At 42.5% G+C, this 23056-nt stretch overlaps 2 protein-coding genes across 31 annotated transcripts in view; both read left to right on the top strand.

Moving 5' to 3' along the window:
- Positions 1-541: 541 nt before the first annotated feature.
- Prr13 (proline rich 13) lies at positions 542-5232 on the top strand. 3 transcript variants are annotated; one of them, XM_063254866.1, is made up of 4 exons: positions 542-636; positions 1170-1208; positions 2086-2462; positions 4533-5232. In XM_063254866.1, exons 2-4 carry the CDS (start codon positions 1190-1192, stop codon positions 4569-4571), a joined length of 435 nt encoding a protein of 144 aa, XP_063110936.1. In that variant the 5' UTR covers positions 542-636; positions 1170-1189; the 3' UTR covers positions 4572-5232. The 3 variants fall into 3 exon arrangements, with proteins under 3 accessions (XP_063110936.1, XP_005006504.1, XP_063110937.1); XM_005006447.4 differs by having other exon boundaries at positions 546-644; XM_063254867.1 differs by lacking the exon at positions 542-636 and adding an exon at positions 675-820.
- The window catches only part of Pcbp2 (poly(rC) binding protein 2), a 37093-nt gene continuing 16310 nt past the window's right edge, over positions 2274-23056 (top strand). For 8 of the 28 annotated variants that reach the window (XM_005006445.4, XM_003476257.5, XM_023560003.2 and 5 more), the window contains exons 1-7: positions 14452-14586; positions 16760-16901; positions 17823-17846; positions 17940-17972; positions 18653-18769; positions 20949-21080; positions 22903-23031. In XM_005006445.4, coding sequence (XP_005006502.1) covers positions 16833-16901; positions 17823-17846; positions 17940-17972; positions 18653-18769; positions 20949-21080; positions 22903-23031 — 504 coding nt within the window. In that variant the 5' untranslated portion in view covers positions 14452-14586; positions 16760-16832. Of the gene's footprint in view, positions 2463-14444; positions 14587-16759; positions 16902-17822; positions 17847-17939; positions 17973-18652; positions 18770-20948; positions 21081-22902; positions 23032-23056 lie in introns of those variants that run through there. The other 20 variants (XM_063254853.1, XM_063254854.1, XM_063254855.1 and 17 more) reach the window with 9 other exon arrangements.

Genomic DNA, 23056 nt, shown 5'->3' on the forward strand with positions numbered 1-23056 from the left:
GGCTTTGGGGCTGGGTTGGGGCTAAGGAAAAGCGAAGGAAAGAGGCTTTGGAAAGGACCCTCCTGGTCTGCGTTAGGGACCTTCACTGTAGCAACGCTGTGCAACTCAGAGAAAAATACCTGGGAGAAATCAGGAAATCTCTTGTTTTTCCCCAAGGGTGTTTGATTCTTGTGGGACACAATAGGGGGGAGCTGGGGCTGAGATTCAGCAGTTGCCTTTCTTTTTCTACAGAGATCTGTGAGTATCTGTATTACGGCACCTACTCTGGTATTGTCACGTTATATTACGTCACACCCATTGACTGAATTTCCTTTTGGCATCACTTGGACTTTGCCTGACGCCCGATCGACTTCCTTGGAGCCCAGCCCCAGCCCTCGCCCCCGCCCCCAGAGGCTTCGACCTGGGTGGCTCCTCAGTGCAGACCTAGCCCTAAAGGGCTTCACTCCGCCCCAAGCAACCGTTTCCTCTTAGTCTAGTAGGACCACAGTGATTGACAGATCAGTTTTCCAATCATCCTGCCGAGTGGCTAAGTAGGCGATAACAGAGGCGGGGGCAGAAGTATAAGCTGCGGGTGACCAGGAAGTGAGAGCTGAGACTGTAGAGAAGGACGGGTTGAACCAGATCGGAGGTAGAAAGGTGACCTGGTATCTGCAACCTTTAATTTTTCCCTTTTGCGGGCTAGGGGTCCCTTTGCAGTCTATGGGCTAGGCTCTCCTTTGCCCTTTCTTTGGAGAAAGGGGGCGTGTCGGCTTACTTAAGCGTTTGAGGATCTTGGGCTCCTTCCTCCCGCTTCTCCTCCAGGGGCTGGTCTCAGCCTGAGGTGGGTTCCTCTCCAATGAGCCATAAGGTTTGCGAGAACATTGTAGGCGGTAGGGCCGAGAGACAGGGACAGGAGAGATGGGGATGTGAGATTCTCGGACTCCGCTCCTTTGCTGGAAGTTAGACACCTACGGGTGTGGCCGGCGATAGGGAAAAGGTGGAGGGGCCCTGGGAACTAGATTCCTGTGGTTAGGGAACTGGAACTAGAGTAGGATGTGAAGAAGTGGAAACATTCTTAGGTGGAGGTTGTGGTAGTTCCCTAAGAGGTGCGGAAGCCGGGGTTGTGCTCGGCTTTAAATTCCCTTCTCACCTCCAAATTTGTGAGCTGTTTGCCTCTTTTATCTCCTCAGACTGGGGGATACACCTGAACATGTGGAATCCCAATGCCGGTGAGTATTTGGGTGATCTCTGCCGTACAATCCACTAAGAAAAAAATTTTTTTTGCTGTCTCTTTGAGATAGGATCTCGGTATACAGTCCAGACTGATCTTGAACTGTGTAGCCCAGGCTAGCCTTGAACTCACTATGTAGCCCAGGTTGGTCTCAAACTTGTAACGATCCTCTTGCCTTAGCCTCCCAAGTGTGGGACTATAGGTGTGCTCCACCACTCCTGGCATTTTCATCGTGATCCTCTGCCCTCAGCCTTCCTAGGGATTATAGGCCTATGCCACCACCCGGCTCCATCTTTTTCCTGTGGACTACAGAACAGGAAATTTCTGTGTCATCCCCCAATCCTTTCTCAAACCTGTAAAAGCCAAGTCTTTAGACCACTGCTACCACGTTTTTCACTTTTGTGGAGTTCACTATAGAGAGTCCTCTCCTCAGCCCAGTTCTCTCAGGCCTTATCAGGAACATTTACCTTTTTCTCCCCAACTCAGATTTGTCTTTGACCTTTTCCATTTCACTTTAAGTACCAGGTGAGAAAGTCAACTCCACTCCCCTCTGCCCCCATACTGGGGATTAAACTCAGGGCCTTTGTTGAGCTACATCCCTAAACCTGCCCCCACCCCCTTTTTTTTAAAGGCAGAATCTTGCTGTGTTCCCAAGCTAAGCTTCAACTTGCGTTTTGTTTTGTTTTGTTTTGGTTTGGTTTGGTTTTTTTTTTTTTTTTTTTTTTTTTTTTTTTTTTTTTTGCCTCATCCTCCCAGAGTGCTGGGATTTCAGGCATATGCACCATGCCTATCTAAAAAGTCAATCTTTTATTTTTTTTTTTCTTTGTCAGAGGTTCTGAGCAATTCTAATCCTTATTCTCTGATTCTTCCACCAGGGCATCAAGGGCCAAGCCCATATCCACCCAATCCTACCTGTCCACCGCATCCACCACATGTCAATCCAGCCTTTCCTCCAGGCTCCTGTCCTCCTCCCCAAGGACCTCCTCTAGGCCCTCCCCCGGGGAATCCGGCTTTCCCACCCTGTGGGCCTGGCTGTCCTGTGCCCCACCCACCACCACCGGGTCCAGGATACCCACCTGCAGGTCCCTATCCTCCATGCCCCCCACCTGGCCCTGGCATTCCTCCATGCCCCCCACCGGGCCCTGCCTTTCCTCCAGGGCCTGTGGGCCTTGATAAGGTGTTGGACAAGAAGCTACGGAAGAAAATGAAGAAAGCTCATAAAAAGGCCCACAAACACCACAAGCATGGCAAGGTCAGTGTCTGCAGGGGTCTGGCTGGTGGAAGGGTGCTGCCCTCCAGAGGGGCAGGTTGGGTCTTATTTATTTTTCAGTCTGTGGAGTCAGTCTGTGGCTATGGCAGGTGGCAATTGTGTTCTTTTGGAAATTTGTTCTTCTTTTCTTTTCTTTTTTTAATCGGTACTGGGTATCGAACTCATGACCATGCACTTGCAAAGCAGGAGCTTATGCTGCTGAGCTAAAACCCCAGGCCCTGTTCTTTCTTTCTTGAGAAGAAATACAGTGTGGGCCCCCTCCTATCTGGAAGGGGCCATGGGAAACCCTAGAATGGGTAGGCCCAGTCAAAAGCCGGTCTCAGTTGTGTTACTGGCTCAGAACTTTGCCCCCCTCTCAGGTACAGGCTTTGGCAAGTTGGACACACCCACCAAAATTGTCCAAATGACAGATGAGTCAGTCTTTTGATAAAGTCTTATGTAATAATTAACAATAATAATTTGGCCCTGATCCTCTTCTCTCTGTCAAAGTTCTCAGGGCGTTGTGCTAAGTACATAGGCTGGTCCCACTTATGACTCAACCTCAAACAAAGCCTAGCCTTAGGGGTTTCATATTCAGCCCCAAAGAAAAGTATGTTCTTTCTGCAGGAGTGCTCTTTGGCAAGAATAGGAGCAGCTCTGAGGATTTAGGAAAGGAAGAAACCAACCTAAATCTTGAAGAGGCTTAAACTATATTTTACCACTCAGTACTTATTTGCTTTGTGGATTTGGGCTCCCCTTCTTTGTTCTCCCTGCACACACAGAGTTTTGCTAATGTGGACCAGCCCTTGAGTACACTATGTAGCCCAGACTAGCCTCAAACTTTGGACCGTCCTTCTTTCTCAGCTTCCTGAGTGTTAGGATCACAGGTGTGTGCCATCATGCCCGGATTTTGTAGTTTTTGAAGTTCCACACTCCTTTTGTGGATTTTAGGCTGGTCTTAAACTCACTAAGTATCCCAGGCTGGCTTGAACTCATGGTGATCCTGCTGCCTTAGCCTCTGAAATGCAGAATTACAGGCTTTTGCCATCCTAAGGGGCTTGGGCTCTAGTTCCTGATTCTGGATCTTTTTGGTTGAAAAGTTGATGAGGAAAGAAGAAGGTCATATTGAATGAGGGAAAAGTTATACTGCAGGGCCTAAAAAAAATATCTTTTTTGGGGACCGAGGATTTAGCTCAATGGCATAAATGCTTGCCTTGTGATTGCTAGGCCGTGAGTTCAATCCCTGGTACCAAAAAAAACAAAAACAAAAACAAAAACAAAACCCAAAACAAAAAAATCTTTTTGTTCATTTGTTTTTTGAGACAAGGTCTCATTGTGTAGTTCAGGCTGGTCTTGAACTCACTATAGTCCAAGCTGATCTCAAACTTGAGAAGATCCTCCTGCCTCAGCCTTCCTTTTTTTTTTGAGACAAGGTTTTGCAAGGCTGGCCTTGAACTTCCTGTGTAACCATACTGACCTTGAACTTGTCACAGTTCTCTTGCCTCAGCCTCCTAAGTGCTGGGATTACAGGCATGCATCATCATGGCCAGCTAAAAATGTAGTGGTAGTATTGATGAGAGTATGTCTGTAAAGAATCTTCAATGGAACTCCCCAGCCTTCTCTCCCACTTTCCCCACTTTCTTTTGTTGGGGCTTAGGGTAAAAATAGAGATCGGCACATCCAGCTGCCATTTGTACTCATTTTAGAGTCCTATGATCTAATTTGTTGGATTGGAAGGGACTTTGCATGCAACTAATCTCTAGGCATTTATAAGGTAACAGCTGTTTCTAACATCATACTGTGCTTGTGCCTATAATGTACTCCTTGCCTTGGTATGAAAATGTGGAAACTTGATCCAAAGATATGTTAAATTCTGTACAGTGATGTAGGATGGTTTAGTCCAATCCTAAATTGCTCACTGCTGATGGAAACCCTGGATTTTTCCATTTAAGGGACAGTCTGCTCAAGATTCTTGCTCTTTGGGTGGAGGGGTGGGGCACCTGAGAATGGCCCAGGAAGTGATCGAAGGTCATTTGGATCTGATGCTATGTCCTCTCCCCTTTCCCCTTGCAGCATTCCTCTTCCTCCTCTTCCAGCAGTGACTCTGACTGAATACAGGGCCTGGACCCTCCCTCAAGTCTCACCAGCCCTGCTCTCCCATCAAGCTTCAGCTGCCGTGCATTGTGCTGGGGGGAATTAGCTCTTGTCCCCTGCCTTCTCGAGCCTTACCCTGCTCTTCAGCCCTGTCCTCTAGGGACGTGGGAAGTGGATCCCATGGGATAGCAAAGGCTCCTTGATAGATCCGTAGCTGAAGAGTAGCAGGGAGCAATGTTTGAAGATGGTGAGATCTTTGAGCTGAATGCTGAAGACAAGCTTAAAATCTGTAAAATGAGATCTTTTTCACATTTTCTTTTGTAACACAATTGGGAAGTTTGGGGGAAATTTCATTATAATGGAAAACCTGTACCTTTGTTGTAATGGTGGCACACTTAGGTGATTTAGTGACAAATATGTTTCCCAGCAGGTCTTTTGTTGGCCTCAAACTCACAGCTGTCCTCCTGTCTCAGCCTCCTGAGTGTTGGAATTGCAGGCTGTGCCACCACACCTGGCACCCTTTTTTGTACTAACCACATGCCTGCTTGGAGATTAAGCAGTCTACTTGATGAGCTCCTGACTGCCCTTTTAGAAGCTGATCTCTATCCTTAGCTCAGTATACTCTCTGAAGTCCTGCTCATACTCCAGCTTTCAGTGCAAATAAAGCTATTTCTCCTGGTCTCTGTTCACCATTACCTTGGCTGGGCCCAGCAGATTGGACTACTTTTGCTATCCTTCTGAAGATTCTCACAGAATATGAGTCTTTACAGTAAGGAACCAGATTATCAGTAAGGAAGACATCATGTGATTCTTATGTTTCTTTCCTTTTTTTTTTTTTCCCTTTCTGATATTGTGGATCAAACCCAGGGGCACTCTACCACTGAGCTATGTCCTCAGCCCTTGTAAGACAGAGACTTGCTAAGTTCCCCAGGATGACCTCAAACTTTAGCCTCCCAAATAGCTGGGAATTTTGTTTTCAATCTGATACACAGGTTTTCACTGCTGCCTGCCTATCGACTATGAAGAGTAATTTAAGGTCCATATTTACTGAATAAGAATCTTTATAGATATGGCCCAACAAAAGAGTACTTTAAAGAAACTGGGTGATAAATCAAGGTAGACGTGGAGGCACATGCCTATAATCTTGGCACCAAGGAGGCTGCAGCAGAAGGATCATTCCCATAAATTGGAGGTTAGCCTGTACTACATAGTGAGTTTAAGACCCCTGAACTATGTAGTGAGACCTTGTCTCAAAAAAAAAAAAAAAAAAAAAAGCCTGGGAGAACTCTGGTTGATTATATGACATACACAGTTCTACCCATTGAGGCTTTGTTTTTGCTATATGGACTAGACTGACCTCAGCACATAGTTTGGCTGTTTTTGAGGGGAGGAGATACTCTACATTCGAGGCTGGTCTCAAACTCACAGCAATCTTCCTGCCTCAGCCTCCCAAGGACTGGGATATAGGCAAGTACTACCATGCCTGGCAACTCATTTGGTTCTTTTTTTTTTTTTTTTTTTTTTTTTGTCTTTTTCCTTTTTTTATCGGTACCAGGGATCGAACTCACGACTGCCTGCTTGCAAGGCAGGTGCTTATGCCGCTGAGCTAAATCCCCAGCCCCCTACTCATTTGGTTCTTAAAGATTGGTTGAGTGGAGGGAAAAGTCACATATGAGAAATAATAAAATCAGATTCTTCAAAGTACCAGAGGAACAGGAGGGGTGTTGTATGCCTGTAATCCCAGTTATTTAAGAAACTGGAGCGGGGGATCACAAGTTCCTGGCCAGCACTGGCAACTTAGTGAATCTCAAAAAGTTGGGCTAGGGATGTAACTCAGCAGTAGAATAGTGGTCTAGCAAGTGCAAGCCCCTGAATTCCATCCTTAGTACTATAAGGAGAAAAAAGGAAGAAAAAGTACCAGAAGGATATAACAATTCTAAGAAGTGAGGAAAGCAACAGAGATGACTTCACCTGAAAAAGAGACATTTGACAACCTCTTGGTCTCTTTTGTCTTTTTGAGGCAGGGTCTCAGTATGTAGTGCAGGCTGGCTTTGAACTCCCTTCTGTAAGCCCAGTGTCCTCTCTTAGGTCCTACTCATTCTCGCACTCATGACAATCCTCCCGCTCCAGCCTCCTGAGTACTAGGATTACAGAAGTTTACCACTATTCCTGGCTCCTGGCTTTGAATTGGTAACCGTCTAAGTAGCAGGAGTTACAGGTTTACACCACTGTGCCCAGTTTGTACCTCTTGACTGTTAAGTGAAAAGTATAGATAGAAAAGATTAAAAATAGACTTACCAAGTGAATGGTAGAGATTAAAGAAGCCATTGTTCAGGTAGAGTCATGGAACTCCATAGCATGTCTAGGAAGTCCCGGTAACCCATGTTTCGGAAGTTTTCAAGGAGAAAACCTGGATTCCTGGAAAGTTGTCTCCTGAGGAAAATACCGTGTTCTGGGTGCTGATGATAGAAAGCTGAATAAAATGGTCCCTTCTCTTTGTTACCTGCATTATCTAATGGAAACCAGGTGTTGTGGCACATGCCTATAATCTCAGCACTGGGGAGGCTGAGACAGGAGGATCTTACAAATTTGAGACCATGGGCTAGGGATTTAGCTCAGTGGTATAAGCACTTGGCCTAGCAAGCACAAGATCATAAGCTTGAACCCTGGTACAAAAAAAAATTTTTTTTTGAGACCAGCCTGGGCTACAAAGTGAGCTCAAGTCCAGTTTGAACTACATAGCAAGACCCCCATCTCAAAAAGAACATAACAAAACAAAAATAAATAATCCAAAAAAGATCTAATGGAGCAGAGAAACATGCAAATGGGATGAAAATATAGAACCTCCAAGGACAGGAATCAAGCAAGGCAAAACGGGAGGAGTGTTAGTCTCAGAGAATAAGCTAGGTCTACTCTGCTGAGCAGGAGTTTCCTGTTCACTAAATATCAGCTATTTATGTCGTGCCAGGTGCTGCATGCTTTGTAACTTGCATTGTCTTCACAGCAACTCTCTGAAGTAGGCCGAAGTATTCCCATTTTGTAGTTGAGGGAAATTGAACTATTAAGAGGTTATAAATAGGTTATGGTAGTATACTCCTATGATCCCAGCCTTGTGGAAGGCTGATGTGGGAGGAGTGAAAATTTAAACTCAACCTGGGAAATTTAGCAAAACCCTGTTTTAAATACCAATTTTAAAAAAGGGTGGGTATTATAGGTGAGTGTGAACACCTGTGTTCCATTCCTAGCTGAAGATCACATTGTGTATGGCAGTAATGGTTCAGGCAGGAGCAGAAGAACGATAGCCACACACTACCAGGCTCCATGGTAGAGGTCTTACTATATTTTATAGCTGCCTTCTAATTATTTTATTATTTTTTGGTGTTGTTGAGACAGGGTCTTACTATATAGTCAGGCTAGCCTCAAACTCACCATGTAGCACGGGCTGGCCTTGAGCTCAAGGAAATCCTCCTGCTTCAGCCTCCCAAGTGCTGGGATTACAGGCGTATGCCACCACTCTGGCCTTGTAATGTTATCAGAATATCCAACCCAAATACCCTCTCTTCCAGTGTCCTGGATTTGGTTGCAATTCTAATTTTCCCCCCTTAGTTAATGTGTTTTCATTTATCAGCTCTTCCTTGCTGAGAACAAAGATATGGACTTGGGGATGGAGATTGTGAGGTAAAGAGAAATAGATGTTGAAAACATAAGCTCGGCTGGAGATTTAGCTCAGCGGCATAAGCGCCTACCTTGAAAACATAAGCTGGAAATGGGCAATGGGAGGGAGCTAGGAGAAATCCCAAAGAGGAAGAGAGAGGGGCTGTGGTGTAGCTCAGTACTAAAGCCCTTGTCTAGTATGGGTGAGGCCCTGGGTTCTGATAAATAAACATAAGAAAGAGAAGTTAGGAAGAAAATTCACTGACCTTCTACCTAATTCTAATGGGAGAGTGCAGCTTCCTTACTGGCATCTCTGAACCTTATACAGAGTGCTTTACTTTTTTTTGGTTTTTGCTTTCTCTCTCTCTCTCTCTCTCTCTCTCTCTCTCTCTCTCTCCTATGATTTTCTTGGGATAGGACCTTGCTATGTAGTTCAGGCTGGACTTGAACTCACTGTGTCACCCAGCTGGCCTCAACCTCACAGTGATCTGTGACAGCCTTCCTAAGTGCTGACTTAGGAAGGATCTTTCTAACTCAGCCTCCTAAGTGCTGGGTTACAGATGGCTCTCAACTTTTTTTTAAATTGGTATACTTTAGATATACATAGTGATAATTTTCATCATAGGGGGCTGGGGAAATAACTCAGTTTGCCTGATAAGCCCAAGGTCGGAAGTTTGATTCCTGGTACCAAGAAATAAATAAATAAGAATATTCAACATAGGGAATTTGTATCAGCACTCAAGTTTTAAAAAGCAAAAAAATAGGGTCTGGAGATTTAGCTCAGCGGCTTAAGTGCCTGCCTTGCAAGCAGGCAGTCGTGAGTTTGATCCCTGGTACCGATAAAAATGAAAAAGACAAAAAAAAAAAGCAAAAAAATAAAATAGGTGTGGTAGTTAGTACACATCTTAGTAGGAGCACTTGTCAGACTGAGACAGGAAGATTGCTGTGAGTTTGAGACCAGCCTGGGTTACCAGAGAGACTTTATCTCAAAAAAGCTCACCCCATTAAAAAAGTAATACTGTACATTCACTTGGGAAGAAAATTACAATTTTTTCTTTTCTTCATTCTTTCATTTTGGGTGGTGTTGGAGGGTAAACCCAGGGCCTTGTGCATAGTAAGCATGTGTTCTCCTGTTGAGCTGCACTACTATCCAGTCCTGCAACATTTTAAATAGTATGTTCAACAAAAAATAAGGTTCTCTTCTCACCCTAGGTTCTCTCCAAGGCAACCATGAGTACCAGATTGTTTTATAAACCTCCACAGCTATTCTGTGCAGTCAACTGCCTCTTCATTTTTACCTTACATTGTTACTATTGCTCCTTTCTCTGCTTTATAGCAAATGGGAGCATGCTATTGGCTCTGTTTTGTTTCTAAAATTTTCTCATTTACTTAGAATGGGTTCTGTGCACATACATATAATATACACATATACACACAGAAAGATGGAGATAGAGATGGAGGGGAATCATATGCTACTTAATGATATTTCAGTCAAGGATAGACTACATACTTTGATGTTTCCAAAACATACTGCTTCAGCCAGACACAGAGGATTGCATGTCCAACCTGGGCAATTTTGCAAGACCCTGTCTCAAAAAAAATAAAATAGGGTGTGACATAGTTCAGTTTAATCTCCTGTGCTGAAAAAAAATTATATTGTCTTAAATTGCTTACATAAGGCAACTCTGGATTTAATCCCAATACTATACACACACACACACACACACAAAGATTATATCATCTAGTGACATGGTAGCCATCTTTGTGTCAGTGGACCCTATAATGTTTCCACAGGGTTGAAATCACCTAGTGACATTTTTTTCAGACCATTTCCTTGTTGTTAAGCAATCCATGACTATATGTATATACTGTGTGTAGATATGTAGAACTATAAGCATATACACACATATATACATACATAGTATGTGTAGATGTATATTTTAATAATACTCAAAATAATATTCAACCAATTTTTGTGTATCAGTCCTTTTTAAAATTTAAAAATAATTTTTTTGAGAAAGGGTCTCACAGTATAGATCAGACTGGCCATGAATTCACTATGTAGTCTCAGGCTGGTCTTGAACTCACAGCAGTGCTCCTATCTCAACCTTTTTTCTTTTCCTCTTTCTTTCTTTCTTTCTCTCCTGTCTTTTTGAAACGGGGTCTCATAGTACAGTTCAGGCTGGCCTTGAGCTCACTTTGTAGCCCAGGCTGCCCTCAAACTCACAATGATTCTCTTGCCTCAGCCTCCTAAGTGCTGGGATTACAGGCGTGTACTACCAAACCTGGCTGGTCTCAGCCTTCTGAATACAAGATTACAACTATCTACCACCATGCCCAACTTTTTAAAAATTTTGAAGTGTGGCCTCACTAAGTTGCTAAATTTCCCAGAGTGCTAGGATTACAGGCTTAATATACACTGCTCTAGGAAATGGAGGTTGAAAAATTGGGAGTCCATGGCTATATTTTGCTCTGAGACTTTGAGATAGGCCAGTCTATTAAATTTTTTTTTCAGGGCCAGGAATTACAGGTATGTTCCACTGTGCATGGCTTTTTTTATTTTCAAGAGGGGTCTCACTAAATTTCCTAGGCTGGTCTTGAACTTTTAATCCTGTCTCAGCCTCCCAAGTGCTGGGATTAAAGGCATTTGCCAACGAGCCAGGCTCATTATGTACTCTTAAGAAAGCATTTCTCCAGCTGGGGATGGTAGTGCCCACCTGTAATCTCAGCACTCAGGAAGCTGGGGTAGAAGGAATTGAATAAGTTGCAGGCCATCCTAGGATACATAGTGAGTTCAAGGCCAGCCCTGAACTACATAGTGAGACCCTATCTCAGAAACAAAACAACCCCTCCAATAAACAAACAAAAGAGAAAAGAATCAAACCAAACCAAATAAAGCATTTTGCTTTGTAATCATAATTCTATTATCACACTTAAGAAAATTAATACTTCTTAATATTATCTCTTTATTCAGTTCATGTTTGAATTTGCTAAGTTGTCCCCAAAATGTCTTGTACAGCTCTTTCCTCCAACTAAAATCCACACGTTATATTAGGTTGTTATTGCCTTTCAGATTTTTTTCTTCCTTTTTCCTGAACATCCCCCATCCATACTGGGGACTGAAACTAGGGATTTTATACTGAATTATAAGTAGATCCTCAGCCCATTTTTATTTTTTATTTTGAGACTTTTTATTTATGATTTTTTTCTTGGCACTGGGAATCAAACACAGAACTTTGTGCTTGCCAGGCAGGCACTTATGCTGCTGAGTTATATTACCAGCCCCTCTTCATGATGCTTTTTTTTTTTTGTACTGGGAATCGAACTCAGGACATTTCACTTTCTAGGCAGGCGGTTATACCACTGAGCTAAACCCTTAGCTCTTTTCATGATTTTTGTTTGTTTGTTTGTTTCATTTTTATCGGTACCAGGGATCGAACTCACGACTGCCTGTTTGCAAGGCCGGCGCTTATACTGCTGAGCTAAATCCCCAGCCCCTTCTTTTCATGATTTTTGAGATAGGGTCTTTCTAATTGCTAAGTTGCCTTAGGGCACTTATAGGGAGTCTTTTAGAGACCCATTGCCACAAATTGCCAACACTACAGTTAAACCTGAATACTGAGATTTTAGTTTAGAAAAAGCAACTTATATGTTAGAATATTTTGTATTATAAGAAAAGCTCAGGGCTGGGGATTTAGCTCAGCAGCATAAGCACCTGCCTGGCAAGCATGAGGTTGTCAGTTTGATCCCCAGTACCAAGAAAAAAAAAAGCCCAATAACAGAGCTTTCAGTGATACAAGGCATGTTTTATTGAAAGGTAAAAGTCTGCATTTGTCATGCTTTTCACAATAAATTTCAGCGTTGCTGGTATATGCACACTGATAGTCTGTCAAACCTTGGCTCATGCTTCCTTAGTTTGAGTGCAACACATGCAGCATTCTGGTTATCTATTAGTCTATTACTTGTATCAGATTTGATATAATTCAAAGTGAAAACAGGTGCTCACAAGCATAAGCTGATCCAAACAAAGTAAGAAAAGCAATCCCAAGTGCTTTCATTGATTTAAAATTATTTGACAGAGAATTCCACATATTAAGGACTTCACTTTCAGAACTACCAACCATACTGTCCTTTGTCCTTCCTTCACACTCTGGCTTCTCAAGTGTTGCATGCAAGTCATAGAGTTTATTTTTCCAGATAGAGTTCTCTTGAAATTCCAATAGCTCCATTCCCAGATTTCCAAAATCTAACCAGAATAAGCAGGAAATTTCAAGTTCTTGAAATTTGACTATCTGGAGATTAAAATACAAGGATGTCTCCATCTTATGGAACTGTATAAAATATATTAAAATTCTCCTTTGAAGCTGCTACAATGCTAGAAAATTCCTTGTACCTTTTCTGATGGCTTGTAGGATTGTCTGTAAATGTAGAATTTTCCTTTCTTTGTTTTGGTACCAGGGTTCAATCTCACAGCCTTAGGCTTGCCAGGCAGGCACTGTGCAGCTGAGCTGTATCCCCGACCAGAAATTTCTAAATGGATTTTCAGATTTGAAAAATAATTTAGCTGCCTATTTTCAAGGCCTAAGCCAACTAGGCTCATGTACCAATAAAGAGGGGTCTTGTGTGTCCTGTTTTGCCTCCACTGTTTTGGGGTCTCACTAAGTCACTAAGTTCCAGGCTCAGCTGAAATGTAAGATCCTCCTGCCTAGTTTCCCAGAGTGCTGGCATTATAGGTGTGGACCACTATTCCTGGCCTCCTTTTATGTATTTATTTCATATTTCATTGCCTTTTTGATGTGACTAGGCCACTTGTGTGAAGTGACTAGGCCTAGTTGTTTTGTGGCACGTTCCTCGTTTTTGGGTTTACATCTTAATATTGTGTTGCTGTTGAACTTGTTCCTTCATCCTCTGTAAATGGCAAATTAGATCTATTAGATCTAATAGTTTAATTCTAAACACGCTGGGTTTTTTTTTGTTTTGTTTTGTTTTTTGAGGTAGGGTCTCAGTATGTGGTTCCAGCTGGCTTTGAACTCATTTTGTAGCCCAGGCTAATCTTGAGCTAGCATTTATCCCCCTCCGTCAGGCTTCCAAGTGCTGGGATTATAGGCTTGTAGGACTGTGCCAACCTGTGCTGTGTAACTCTTTTTTTTTTTTTCCTTTTTCCTTTTATCGGTACAGGGGATCGAACTCACGACTGCCTACTTGCAAGGCAGGTGCTTATGTCACTGAGCCAAATCCCCAGCCCCGATGCTGTGTAACTCTTATTGTATCTTATCCAAAACATGTAATGTCAAACTTTTCTACTATTAGTGATGAAGTTCAGTCACTTGTGTAGTGACTGTCTGAACTCACCTTTTGAATTTACTTTTTTTAAAAAAAGATTATTTGCAAGTAATCTTTGTGGTGAGGTTGGCCATCATAATACTTTTCATTAATAATATTTTAAAAATTTAATGATATTTGCTTGAATCAATAGTGTTTCATTTATTACATTCTTGGTTTCACGATGGTGACTACTAACTCATTCAGTTCTACATTTCCTAGATGGGATATTTCATAAAATGGGCTTTGCCCTATCAATTACTTAACTATAGTACTTTCTAAAAAGTAACGGTAAATGCTTACTTTTTCTTCTTAACTACCAATTTTCAGAGTAAGAAGTTTGTGTAATAGTCATTCAATGTGTTGGATTAGTTTTTTTTAACCTTTCTTTTTTTGAGTGTTATTATAGACTCAATAGGTTTTCCTCAGCTCTTTTCCAAAGCCCATTCCTTTTTTCTCCTCTCCCTAGTCCATGGCGACTGCCACCTCTCTGCGCACTTACGCCTGAGCTTTTCAACCTGGTCGCTAGGGGCCACTAGCTTCCCTTACGCACTCACGCTGTCACTCTATCTAACAATTTATCGTTCACTGCCGGTTGTGGTCTCGCTGGTACTGGCGCATCCACGGAGCCGCTCTAGGCTTTCAGGAGGCCCGTTCACATCGCGTGGGGAAGGTTTGGACGACGCAGTCGCCTCGACGGCCCCCGGGGCGGTTAGCGCTTCCGGGGTCGAAGGGTGCGCGGGGTTGAAAGCGGGCCGCTCCGCCCCGTCCCCCTCCCAGACCAGCAGAGGCAGCAGCCGGAACAGCCGCAGCCTGCGCCCTCTCCCGCCCGCCCGCCCGCCCTCCGCCGCCCTCCACCCGCCCTCCGCCGCCCTCCACCCGCCCCGGGGTCTCTTTCCCCTTTCCTCCTCCTCCTCCTCCACCCCCCCCTTCCTCCTCCGCCCGCCCGCGGGGCCCCCCTTGCCTTCCCGCCCGCCCCTATTGTTCCGCCCCCGGCCTCCCGCCCTTCCCCTTCCCGCCCGCTCCCCTTTTCCCCTCAGTCGCCTCGCGCCTGCAGGTAAGCTTAAAATTTTTCCCTTCGCCTCCAGCTATAGCCCCTATTTCCTCTCGTGCCGTGTTCTCTAGTGGTCTCTGGCCTTCGTCAGGAGCCCCGGACTCTCGTAGTCCGGTGTATGCGCCTAGCGCCTCACTCTGCCTGGCTGGCCATTCACGCGAGGCCCCGGCTCCGGCGCGGCCTAGTAGGCCTCGCGTGAGGCCTATCCCCCTCCCCCCCCCGCCTTTTCCCGGTGGCGGCTGCGCAGGAGTCAAGGAGGGCGCGCGCGCGGTAGGGGGGGCGGCGGTGGATTTGTTGGTTGAGGGGGGTGGGGAGGCGATGGCCGGCTTGCTGGCCAGGCGGGTGAGCGCGGCTCCCCGTGGGGGTCAGGCGCTGGCGCAGCCACACGAGGAGGCGCTACTCGCTCGGCCCCTCCCCTTGGATCGCAGCGCCCCCCCCCGACCGAACCGTTTATTTTTCTCTTTTCTAGTCGGAGGAAGGGGGAGCTTTTTTTTTTATGTGGAAAATGCTTGGATGACCGAGGGGAGGGGGGCTCCTGCTTACCGAGTTATTCGGGACATTCTGGGTAACGAATTTGGAAATGACAAAATGCCTACGAAACCCAAACCGAGCTATTTATAGAAGAGTAATTGACTGCAGAATTAACAGCTAGATTCCTGGGACGGGATACACGTATACTGACCTAGTCAGGAGAGATATGACAGATTTCTTGGAGTACTTACGTAGTTCAGAGTTAAAAATGCCACTTTTGTGGTTTATGTCCAAGAAAGGGCTTCAGATGTTCAGTTTTCGTGCTTTTGAACTTGCAGCATTGTATTTATAAATGCTGCTTATTACAACTGAAAGAACAGGATTTGACCTGCCAGATTTTTACCATGTCTTATTAAAAAAAGAAAATAATACCGATAGACCCAACAATCGCACTTGCAGCCAAGCATTGTTTTTTTCATGAGTGAAAAGTACTTTTTTTTTCATGAGTGAAAAGTGCCGCTTGTGGGATTTTGGCAACAATTAACTATTTTGAAAAGTAGGGAAATGGTGTACTTAGGAATGGTGTACTCAGGAATGTACTTATATAATCACTTACAGTAGCCAGTGCACAGTTTGGCATATGCAGTAGGTATGGACTTTGTGGAACAGCCCAGTTGAAAGTTTAATTTTGTGAAGCTGGAAACTAGCTATAGAGGGAGAGAGGTCATTGATGTTCAGTTTTGAAGGGATGGCAATTTACCATGGTGTTGGAGAAAGTTAACAACTTGGGAGAGATTGTTTTACAGTTATCAGGATTAAGTGTAAGAAAATATGGAAGGCAAAAGAAATGCCCAAAATGTCTTTCTGCACATCACAAGTTATTCCAGAGCAGAACTTTTAGGAACATTGTTTCAGAAGATGAGTGGGGAAAGAACTGTCCTGGATAGGAAAAACATTGCATTATAATCAGTACTGATTGCTTTCTTTGGGAACAGGTTCAAGATTTAATATTTTTGAATAAAAAGTGAATGGTAATGAAAGTACACAAAAGCAAGGAAGATGACTTGACAGTCAAGTTGGTTTAGGAGCAAAGGACTCAATTGTACTTATATAGTGTCATGGCCCAAAGGACGGTACAGAACTCTGGCATAAATAGGTGATATCACAGATAATGCCTTTTTCAGGGAGGTGGTTGACCTAAATTTTTAAAAGCTTAATATTATCCGTTACTATCTGGAATTTATAATGTGGGATACATCTGAATTTATCTAGAAATTGCTGTACCACTAAAAAAATTTACATGTGTTCCTCCGCTTTCTGTTCTGCTGCCCAATAGCGGAGCAAAGGTGATTTTTGCTTCCTACTGTAGTTAGTTAGAGGTTTGCCCAGGTATTTCTGAATCCTTTTTGAAGTCTATTCTGCTGAAGGACAACTGGGTGCACATTCAGCAGTTACTTTAGAACTATTGCCAGTGAAGGGAGTATCTTCATCCTCAGAGTCAGTGGAAACTAAGTGAGAGCAAACTGGAAAGTTGTCTTCTTTATGTTGTAACAGAACCTGTAATGTTGTGCAGTTGTGTTGAGTGTATTTGAGTTTGGTAGGTTGTTAAGGAGAGTAATCAATTGGAAAATACTGATTATGGTGAAAATAACTGGGAAATAATACCTATTTTTCTTCTTTGATTTTGGTCATGTTTGCATTTCAGTTTTTGGCTTTGACCCCCACCAGTGACCAAAGACTTGACCACTCAAAAAGTCCAGCTCCCCATAATACTCGACATGGACACCGGTGTGATTGAAGGTGGATTAAATGTCACTCTCACCATCCGGCTACTTATGCATGGGAAGGTATGCACCAATTTGGGAAATTGGGTCATAGTAACTGCTATGGGAGGAGCCAGGAAAAACAGACCTGCATCTTGGAGCTCATCAGATTAGCCCTGTGGGGTGTCTGGCTATAAGCACTGTCCTCTAGTGAAATAAATGTGGAAGTGGTGGGGAAATGGACAGATTTTAGTAGGAAGGTCCACTGAGCAAGAAAGGCTTAGCTAGAGATTAAAACCAAAGACTGCCTTGTACCTGGGTGGTGAAATTTTTCAATAGAACTTGCTATGGCTTGTAACAGATTTCCCAAATAATTTTAAGAAACTTGAAAGGGGAGAGACTTAGTTGATATTTTAGAAATAATTTATATTAAATACAAAAGTATATATTTAGTCACTCTTACATGGTTGGTTCCTCAAAATTCTTTGACAGCTTCACTCCCCTCCACTGTCCTTAAAGCAAGATTTCTCTATACAGTTTAGATTGGCCTTGAACTCACTATGTTCAAGGCTGGCCTTGAACTGGCAGCAATCCTTCTGTCTCAGCCTCTGAAATGTGAGAATTACAGGCATGTACACTACACAAAGCAGACAATTTCACTGTTAATGATTGGCTCACTTTTAAATCTTGAGTGAAGAAAAAAAACAAGATGCCTCTCCACATATTTTAAAATCATTTTGTTCCTTGAAGGTAGTATTTAGTTAGTACAGGCCGCAGTTAGCTGAACAGTTAGAAGTCCCCACCCTCCCTATTTTTTTGAGACAGGGTTCTTGGTATATAGTTCTTTGAATTCAGCAGTCCTCCTGTCTCAGCCTCTAAAGTGCTAGAATTACTTGCATGTGCCACCATGCCTGTCTGAAACTACTTTTCATAATAACTTTTGATTTTCATAATAATGAATACTTCTGAGTTTCTACTTACTGACCCTAGTTTTCTCCATTGCAGGAAGTTGGCAGTATCATCGGAAAGGTAAGGAAACTTTTCTTGAACTCAAATAACTATTTATAGTCACCTCTGTTTGAAATAGCAGTTGGAGCTCATGTTTGACTTTTATTTTTGCAGAAAGGAGAGTCTGTTAAGAAGATGCGCGAGGAGGTAAGTTATGAGAGACTTTAGAGTTAACTTTGAGAAGTGAAAAATCTTTAACCACAAGTGAGATTTCTGTGGGGAAATCTCAGTAGGAAAAGCCTATCTTTTTCTGGTTCCGTTGGTTTTTTATTTTTACTACACTAAAGATTAAACCTGGCTCTTAACCATGCTAGGCAAGTGCTGTACCACTAAGCTGTATTTTCAGTCTTCTGTCAAGAATTCTTTCAGAAGGGGCGCAGGGGAAATTTTTTCTTCCTTTTTTTTGTACCAGAGATTGAACTTGGGACCTTGTGCCTGCCAGGCAGATGCTGGTGCTGTTGTGCTAAATCCCCAAGGGAATGTTTTGAGGCAGGGACTCATAGCTGAGGCTGGCCTCAAACTCAGGGCGATCCTTGTGCTTCAGTCTTTTGAGTACTGGGACTACAGGCATGTGCTGCCACACTCAGTGATGGCTCAGGATTTTTGTAATGACAAATAGTATACTGGGAAATACAGTTCTTTGACAAATCTCAAAAGTAATTCAAGTCCTTGAGGCAGCTGGTCTAGATGTATTCAGTGACAAACATGGAACAGTTGTAGAAATGATGTTGACTTCTATATGTAGGCAGTTTTTGTCCTTGTATCTATCCTGTACACTGTCAGATCTTTTTCAGATTGTTAAGATATTTTTACTTTTCCTTATCCAGAGTGGTGCACGTATTAACATCTCAGAAGGGAATTGTCCTGAGCGAATTATCACTTTGGCTGGACCCACTAATGCCATCTTCAAAGCCTTTGCTATGATCATTGACAAACTGGAAGAGGTTTGTTCCTTCTCGCTATATATTTTTTTTTATTATTATTGTTTTTGTTCCTTTTCCCTGTGGTTTTTTTGTTGTTGTTTGTAGTTGTGTTTTAATTGATATTATTATTATTATTGTTATACTTGGAACTATAAGAATGTAGCACTCTATCCAGCATAACAGGTAACCTTTGTTTTTTTCCCTGATACTCCTTGTTTTGTTTTTAGTTTTTATTTTTTAAATTGTGGCTGGAGGCCCCCACATGTTATGCACATGGTCCATCACAGAGAGCTCCAGACCCTTTAAATTTCTTTTTTCTTTCCCCTTTTAAATATCTTGGCCAGTGGTTTTGAAGATAAATCATTGCTTTTTTGGCAAACTTTATACCAGCTAATTTAGAAGTTAATTAATGCACTTTTGTTAGGAGTCCTGTCAAACACAAATACACTTCCAACTGGGTGCTGGTACAAAAAATATGTCTTTTTTTTTTTTTTTTTGTCTTTTTCATTTTTATCGGTACTGGGGATTGAACTCAGGACCGCCTGCTTGCAAGGCAGGTGCTTATGCCTCTGAGCTAAATCCCCAGCCCCTATATGTCTATTCTTTAAAAAAATGTAGACACTAGTAATGTGTCAAGATTTTGCTTGGATAGAGAGCAGTAGATTAATCGAGCAAAATAACCGTGCCAGGGATTTTATTAGAAAAGTTTCTGTCCCCATCAAACCTCCTTGCGCTCAGCTTTCTTCTCACCCTTCTGTTGTAATGCAGCTAATTGTGCAACTAATAGCAGAGGCAGAAGTACTACATGGTAGGTGCTTGGTACTTAATGGTACCTGAAATCTTACCCAAATCAGAAACAAATTTTTTTTTTAATTGAGGTTTAAACCCACAGTCTTGTGCATGCTGACAAGTGCAGTATCACTAAATTATATTCTAGCCCTAGAAAGGTTGTCTTTTGACATGCAGGACCCTGTGAGCTGGTGGCTTAGAAAATGTACTATTATTTAAGAAGGAAACATCCTTAATTTCAGGGGCTTAAGCAGTTTCATGGTCTAACTGCTACCCAAAGAGGAGGCTGAGAAGTGGTCTTTAAACCCACTTAATCTTTTTTTATTTGTCCTGGTACTCAAGATTGAACCGAAGTCCTTTGCACTAAGCTATTTTCACAGCCTTTTTTTGCTATTTTGACTTAACGATCTCACTAAAGTTGTCTTAAATTAGTCTCACACTTGAGGGATCCTCCTGCCTCATCCTTCCAGTGTGCTGGGAGTACTGGCATATGACCCTACTCTTGGCTTCACATAATCTTAAGAAGATTATTTAAGAAGGTTACTTGTTTTTTTGAGTCAAGGTCTCATTAGGTAGTTCAGGCTGACCTTGAATTTACTAGGTACCCTCGGGTAGCTTCTGTCTCATGATGATTCTCCTGCCTTTGCTTTCCAAGTGCTGGGATGACAGGCATGTACCACCATGCCCTGTATGTAGTGGTGGTGGTTTTTTTTTTTTTTTTTTTTTGGTAATACTGTATAGATTGAACCTAGGATCTCACACTTAGCTGTATCTTCAGTCCTTTTTTTTAAAATTTTGAGACAGTCTTGTAAAATTACCCAGGTGAGTAATTTGTAATCCTTTCAGTTCTCCTGCCTCAGTCTTCTAGAGTGCTTGGATTGAAGACGTGCATCAGCAAGCTCAGCTTATCTTTTTTCACTGTTCAATTTAATGTTTTGCCTTTTTTTTTTTTTTTTTTTTCCCTTTTGCCGTGGAAGTTTGAGACAGAGTTTCACTATGCAATTCTGGCTGACCTTGTACTCACTATGTAGCCCAGGCTGGCTTTGAACACACGGCAGTCTTCTTGCCTCCATGTCTTTGAGTACTGGAATTACAGGTGTGTGCTACCACACCTGGCATTGATTTAATGGTAACATAAATGTTTTTCCCATTGCTTTTCCAATAATTTGTAAAATAGTTGCTTTTTCTTTATCCAAGTGCGCTTTCCCAGAATAAAAGAAAATACATGCTATTTCTGAGGAAGTTCGTAGAAGTTTTTATCTTCATTTAGTTGGAAATTTGGTATTTGAACCTCTGTCAGTTTAATGATGTGACTTGTACACAATTATGATTCTTTATAGAAGCCATGGGCTCTTGGGGATCTGCTTTGGCTTGTATGTCTCTCTGGTATCCTAATTTTTTCTTTTTGTAGGACATCAGCAGCTCTATGACCAATAGCACAGCTGCCAGTAGACCTCCAGTCACTCTGAGGCTGGTGGTACCTGCTAGTCAGTGTGGCTCTCTCATTGGAAAAGGCGGTTGCAAGATCAAGGAAATAAGAGAGGTATTCCTTTTTTTCTTTTGAGGCAGATCTCACTGTAGTTCAGGGTAGCCTTGAACTCAAACTCATGGCAGTCCTATCTCGGCCTCCCAAGTGCTAAGATTACAGGAATGCATCACCATGCCTGTTAGTATTTCTTCCAAATGTGGCTTTGTTTACTCTTAAAGTAGCTAGGTAGGAATAGTTAGCATTAGATAAGAAGACTTTTACTAAAGTAACAGGCTGGGAGGACTACAATGTATACTGATAATGAAAGAGTTATACAATTGATGACTCTTAACATACTTCATAGATATTAATTTTGTAGTGCTGGAGATTGAACCTAGGTCCTAAGCATGCTAGGTAAGCACTCTTGTACTATGCTACTTAACCCTCAGTCCTTTTCTTCCCTCCCTTTTTAAAAAGGGTGCCTTGCTGCGTGGCCTAGTCCAGTTTTGAACTCTTGGAAGCAAACAATCTTACCTCAATCTCTTGTGTATCTGAGACACCATGTTAGCACCATGGTGCCTGGCTTAGTTCATCAAGTTTCTCTATATATGTATGTATTTGGAGACAGAATCTCACTTAACGTTTTTCAGGCCGGCCATGAGTTCACTTTGTGTAGCCTAGATGGGTCTTGAAATCAGAGCGATCTTCTGCCTCAGCCTCCTGAGTGCTGGGATGCACCACCATGTCAGACTTTTCAATTCATAAGTTTTAATAGCCACAGCTGGGAGTCATGACACACCTGTTCTCTATGCGGCTTACCCGAGAGGACTGTAAATTCCAGCCCAGGCTGGGCAATTAGTGATTTAGCAAGACTGTGTCTCAAAAATAAAAAGGGCTGGGTATATAGTAATGGAGTGTGAAAGTCCTGAGTTCACTTCCCACTATCAAAACAACAGAAAGTGACCAAAATGTGGGAAAGCTAGCCAAAACTTCCAACTCTTGCGTGTAATTTCCATTTCTTTTGTAACTTTGCATAGTTTGGTAACTTTTTTATGAGATTATAATACTTTTCATAATAAAAGTGATTATAGTTTGATATGTAATTGTATCAATGTTTTTCTTGGCCAAACTAAGCACCAAGGAGAAAGGGAGACATATAGTATATATAGTTGTAATTCTGTTCCCTTTTTAATAATGAAAGTTGGATTGAACTGTGGATGTTTCTCATTGTATCCAGGGATTACCAGAGTTGGTGTGGGGATGAGGCCTTAAGTGGTTGATCAGAGGGCTGGGGGGTTAGCTCACCACCTGCGTGGCAAGTGCAAGGTTGTGAGTTCAGTCCCAGTATCCAAACAAAACAAATTTAATCAGAACCTTGGGAGCCTTTAAATGTAAGAATAGGTCTTGATTTTGTTAATTAATGTCAGAAAGTACTTGAAATGTTGCCTGATATGTAGAATAGGCTTGACATCAGTATTTGTTTGATAAACAAATGAAAGGGAAATAGTATTTGTGAGGATTTTGTTTTCCCATAAAACTACCTTTCCAAAAAATATTTTTTGACACAGGTTCTTGCTATGTAGTTCAGGCTGGCCTCAAATTTATAGTGATCCACATGCCTGAGCTTCCTTAAGTATCATAATGACAGGACTGTACCATGCCTGGTTTGGCCCATATCAGTAGCTGAGAGAAAACTGTCCAAGACCTTTTTCTTGAGTAGGTTAAATTTAGGTTGTTATTTAGTAGTAGTCTTGTCTTTCAGAGGGTAATTTATTTTTAACTTCCACTATTGTCTGAAATAAGGGAATAATAGGAAGAAGGAGATGGGATAAATTTGTTACTGGAAGGAATTGGAAAAACATGAATTGTTTCTTATTTTCAATTTTTTCTTAAACAGAGTACAGGGGCTCAGGTCCAAGTGGCAGGAGATATGCTTCCCAACTCTACTGAGCGGGCCATCACTATTGCTGGCATCCCGCAGTCCATCATTGAGTGTGTCAAACAGATCTGCGTGGTCATGTTGGAGGTAAGCCCTCAGGCTCATGCTGGGA

This window comes from Cavia porcellus, unplaced genomic scaffold, assembly GCF_034190915.1.
Source record: "Cavia porcellus strain 051 isolate PalLab524CR breed Dunkin Hartley unplaced genomic scaffold, mCavPor4.1 scaffold_8, whole genome shotgun sequence".
In the NCBI taxonomy this organism is placed as follows: Eukaryota; Metazoa; Chordata; class Mammalia; order Rodentia; family Caviidae; genus Cavia; species Cavia porcellus.

Bases quoted from the DNA above. Each gene is read 5' to 3' on its own strand.
- Prr13 (XM_063254866.1), top strand. The intron at 2,463-4,532 runs GTCAGTGTCTGC...TTCCCCTTGCAG, and splicing joins AACACCACAAGCATGGCAAG to CATTCCTCTTCCTCCTCTTC.